We start from the raw sequence: 4,554 nt of genomic DNA, 5'->3' as shown, positions 1-4,554 counted from the left end.
TTTACTGTTGTGTATTGCCATTTCTGGTTGATTTCAATAATGAAATATTTCTTGTACTATTTTTGAGGTATATCTTGGCACCACAAGATATCCTTACATGTTTCAAATTGACAGATAGAGTGGTTTTTTCCCCCTACCCAAATCCAGGCAGAGTATCCCCCCTGGGGGGGGGGGGGGGGGGATTAGGGCCTACTAATTAAATATGTATGACATTAGTAACTGTTTCATGGGTGTATGAAAACCATTCTCTATAATTTATTCATTATCATCTTCTTGAAATCCTATAAAGTCATCTTCACTTTTGAAGGTACTTCTGATTCTGTGGTAAGCACATGCAGGTAATGGCAACCTAGTTTTGCCAATTCGCCCATGGACAAGAAAGATATATTCCCTGTAGGCCACACTCCTTAAGAAGCTATAAAGAAAATCAGGAATTTTAAAAGTACAAATTAGAAAGAATTAATATTGGACAGATGCATCATATTTCGACTCAGGCTATTAATAGTGTTAGCTGTATAAAGGAGAAAATGTAAATTTTGGCTGGCTGAACATGGGGAGGGTCATATATAGACAACATAGTGTTTTTTTGTGCTGAAGGCAGGATGGGGGAGGATTTATTGTTGTTGTTTATGAGACTGGGAAGGTCTATTTTTTATAGAGTGTTAAGCAGTTGGTAAGTTCTGAATACAGCATATCAGCTGCATGCTGCCACCATGTGATAGGACCAAGTTAGCGAATTAGGCGGTATAAATATTTGCCAAACTCATTTAGAATTTCGTAACTTGAAACGCTCACTTACGAATTCTCCGATCCCGTTTGCTTATATGTCTTCTTATCAATGGTCCGATATTTTGCGGCAGCCATTCTCAATGACCATTTGTCTAGGCACACGGTTGTGAAACCTGGATGTAGAGTGATACATGGCGGCGGCTCTCGAACTTCATTCAGAACCCACAACGAGCTAAGAGCTTCGCTAGTCTTGTCCAAATCCATGCAGCAATAACATTCGTTTGGATTTTGTGAAAGGTCAGTGCAGCAATGACCACAAGAACACCTATGAAGACATGAAAGCTTATATTAGGAGTAAAACTCACGTGGATCGTGGATAAAATACGACACATTACGGACATAAACAAAGTACTGTGCGACCAGTTATAACTTTGTTAACCTACCAGTTAGCTTCAACTCCTGAAAACCGTCTTTCTAGGGATTTTAGCCTTTCTTCTTTTTCTTTTTGGCGCTTATTGTATTCAAGAAGCCAGTCTTGTTCTGCTAGAGGCTCGTCTGCATATGGGCCACTAAATTCTTCTTCATCAAAGCAAATGTCCGCAGCCGCCGTCTGATTTTTCGATTCTATGTTATAAACTCCTGGGATATAATTCCACTCCGAGTCGTCTGAATATTCGCTTGAGTCTGAAGAGTGGCTTTCGGAGGACATTTTACAGAAAACAAGGCAAAATTTTCACTTATTACCCTGGAACACGCTTCAGGATACTGTAGTTATGGTGAAAAGACGCAAACAACTTACTCCTGTGACGTCACTAGGTACCAGGTCCCCAATAGCTCGTCCAAACTTTTATGGAGTCAAAATAAAAGCGCTCAAAATCAAAAAATTATATCGTTGAGAGTAAAAAAATTAAACGAATAGTCTCCCAAGACCTTCTACTTTTAATACAACTGTTAAAAAAATGACAAAAAATAAGCGTCATAGGGACTTTAAACGTGTTTAACCTACCTTCCTTGTTCATGATATTTCGATTCAGGTTAAGGGGGGGAAAAAGGTTCATATAAATTTGTTTTCCGATGTAAAATTCACTAAGAAATTTTAAATATATCTTGAAAAAAATCTTTTTTCTATAGAGAGAGAGTGACCCTTACTCTCCATCATCCTTTGTTATATTTGTCTATGTGAGACAACTGATTGGACATTAGTGATATATAGGACCACTCTCGATCCGTATTGGTCGGTCCAGTCAGCGATGTCCCACTAATTGCCTTCACGAGCTTAATGAATATAATACCCTAAAATATGTCTACGTTATTGCTAAAATATTTTAAATGAGAAAGGAGAGAACTTGTAAACATCTCCTTTAGAAAAAATACCTGCCGGTAGATGGAAATAAAACAAAGAAATCATTCACGTCATCTGACACCTTGATGATGTTTACTGAGGTTTTTTTCTACGGGTTTCCTCCTCCACCAAATCCCTCCTCCACCAATCCCACGGCATGCTATATTCCGATTTGCGATAAATAACTTACAAATTTCCCGCGCGCTGATTGGTAATTTTTATCATCAATAAGAGGACAGACAGATAAAGCTGACGTCAACGAGCACGCGCTCTTTCCGTTGTTTGTTTTGATCACTAAAAATGAGAAGTTTTTTGTTATTGTAAAAACAAATAGACATCAGTTTTTTATGTGTCTGTCCTCTTATTGACGATAAATTGCGTCATCACATTGTCAAAGTAGTGTGGATCCACGAGGCGCACGTATTTGTTAAACATTTCTCAAGTTAACCGTACACCGTACGTGCCCTAAATTAGATCTTACTATTAATTATATTAAAATACTGAACTGACATAATTTGCATAGGAAATCGCGATGTTTTGAAAGTTCTCAAATTGAACTCGCCTATAAAGGCTCGTCAAATCTTGAAAACTTTCAAAACATCACTCGTATCTATAAATTCCGAATTGTACTCTTGATCGTGCGATTTTTTGTTTATAATGCACTCAACAAAATTGAGCAACTTAATTGGGACTCTTTCAAGTTAAAGTTGTACTTGTGCAACAACCTCCTCAAACAAGTAACTAATATTAAATATCTAGGGGTCTTCTTTGATGAAAATCTAAACTGGAAACATCACGTTTCTTATATTGGTAGCAAAATGAAACGTGGCATAGGAATGATTTCTAAATGGCGTCATCTTCTCCCTACAAAAATACTTGTTAGTCTTTATTACTCTCTAGTAGCGGAGCTCCCGCGGCAAAACAAAGAAGACTTTCATTCAATAATTTTATTTCTTTCTACAGATAGTTTATTTAATTATTGAATGAAATATAAATTTACGCCAAATATTCAACTGTTTATTAAGCTTTTCGAGCAAGTATGATTATAAAAATGAGCTTAAATTTGTGCTGTTGAGAGATGTTATTATATAGACCAAGACTTTCACTTTAAAAAGCTAAAAAATATTCAAAAACGCCAATTTACTGACAAGAAATTCGTCATTTTGTATTTTGCATTGCCTTTTGCATTATTTTCTATTTTGTCTCAGTTGTCCTTGTCAAGTTTAACTGAATATAAACTTCGTCTCGTTCTGTAAAAGACGTAATTAAGTAAGCATATTTTCTGCTCACCTTAACCAGTTTTCAATTCTGTTTTTTGGTCTCGATTTGTCCTAAATCTCCAGATTTTCGATTTCAATGAAAGACATCCGAGGTAAATTTCACTAAGCTTGATATTGTATTGGATTATTTGTAGTTATCTTTCGTTTTTTTTTTAAGTAAAAGAAATTTAAAGCCTAAAACTGTCGGCCTTGGAAAACTTTGTCGAAGAATCTTCCAAGAACAAAACTAGCCCCTGGGGGGTGATGGTGAGTTGTGTACAAGATTCCTCCTAAGTGGGAGAGTATACTCGCGCGAAAAAAAATAAAAACAAAAACAAAAAAAAACAACAATGTAGTGCATTTCGATTTGATTTCACTGTATGGTTTTTATTATGGGAGAAATTATCTTCATCTCGAATAAAAAATAATTGAAGATTTTTTCCCGATCTTATTTTTACCTTTCAGTTTCATTCAAATTGTTCTCCCTGTGACTTGCGTATCGGGAGCTCCGCTTTTAGGCAGTGCCTAAATATATATATTATATCCCTATCTTATTTATGAAGTAGTAGCGTGGGGCAATACCTATGAAACTACTGTGAATCCTCTCTTCATACTTCAAAAAAGAGCTGTCAGACTTATAACATTTAATGCCGACTTTAGAGATCACTCCAACCCACTTTTTGTTCGTCTTAATATCCTTAAGTTTCATAACCTAATTAGATTTCAATCTGCCATTTTCATGCATTATTTTTACCACAGCAATCTTTCACGCGTCAATAGCAGACACAGTTATAACACTAGACTTGCAGCCAATTCAAACTATATTCTTTACCATATGCAAGAACTAATTATGGCTTATTCAATGTTAGATTTGCAGCTACAAAATATTGGAATTCTTTGAGTGAAAATTTATAAAACTCCAATAAGAAAAATTTCAAGAAAAAACTTTTTAATGAGATAATTTTCTCTTATAAACAAGATACTGTATTATAATTCTTTTACTTGCATTCTATTTATGAGCTCTCTTAATCTTATCTTTTGTTTTCCCCCTTTTTTCTCCCCCCTCCTCTTTTTGTATTTTACTATTACTTTTTCAGTGCCTGACCTAAAAAATCTAAATTTTCACATTTTCAGCTATTTGCTTCAATCAGTTTATCTGTCGCAATTAGCTTGTGCTTTTCACTAGGTAAATGTCTTTGACTTTATGTATTATTGTAAATTATG

The 4,554-nt window shown here is 35.3% G+C and overlaps 1 protein-coding gene across 1 annotated transcript; it reads right to left on the bottom strand.

Annotated features, from left to right (window-relative positions):
- Window positions 1–222: 222 nt before the first annotated feature.
- LOC148910690 (uncharacterized) lies at window positions 223–1,647 on the bottom strand. Its single transcript, XM_089031229.1, has 3 exons — window positions 1,173–1,647; window positions 800–1,054; window positions 223–415 (listed from the first exon to the last, which is right to left on the bottom strand). Exons 1-3 carry the CDS (start codon window positions 1,436–1,438, stop codon window positions 256–258), a joined length of 681 nt encoding a protein of 226 aa, XP_088887355.1. The 5' UTR covers window positions 1,439–1,647; the 3' UTR covers window positions 223–255.
- Window positions 1,648–4,554: the final 2,907 nt, after the last annotated feature.

The sequence above is a fragment of the Actinia tenebrosa genome, unplaced genomic scaffold (genome assembly GCF_029948245.1).
Source record: "Actinia tenebrosa isolate PJP-AT-01 unplaced genomic scaffold, QUT_ActTen_1.0 PGA_scaffold16__25_contigs__length_10494907, whole genome shotgun sequence".
Taxonomy (NCBI): Eukaryota; Metazoa; Cnidaria; class Anthozoa; order Actiniaria; family Actiniidae; genus Actinia; species Actinia tenebrosa.
The sequence above is the reverse complement of the archived record's forward strand: the minus strand, read 5'-3'. Positions and strand labels throughout refer to the sequence as shown.

What these genes read in the sequence shown, in the direction of transcription:
- LOC148910690 (XM_089031229.1), bottom strand. Translation starts at nt 1,438, where the DNA reads ATGTCCTCCGAAAGCCACTCTTCAGACTCAAGCGAATATTCAGACGAC. An exon ending in TCAGGAGTTGAAGCTAACTG is followed by an intron (nt 1,055 to 1,172) that starts GTAGGTTAACAA and finishes ATGTCTTCATAG; the next exon opens with GTGTTCTTGTGGTCATTGCT. An exon ending in CAAACGGGATCGGAGAATTC is followed by an intron (nt 416 to 799) that starts GTAAGTGAGCGT and finishes TTTTCTTTATAG; the next exon opens with CTTCTTAAGGAGTGTGGCCT.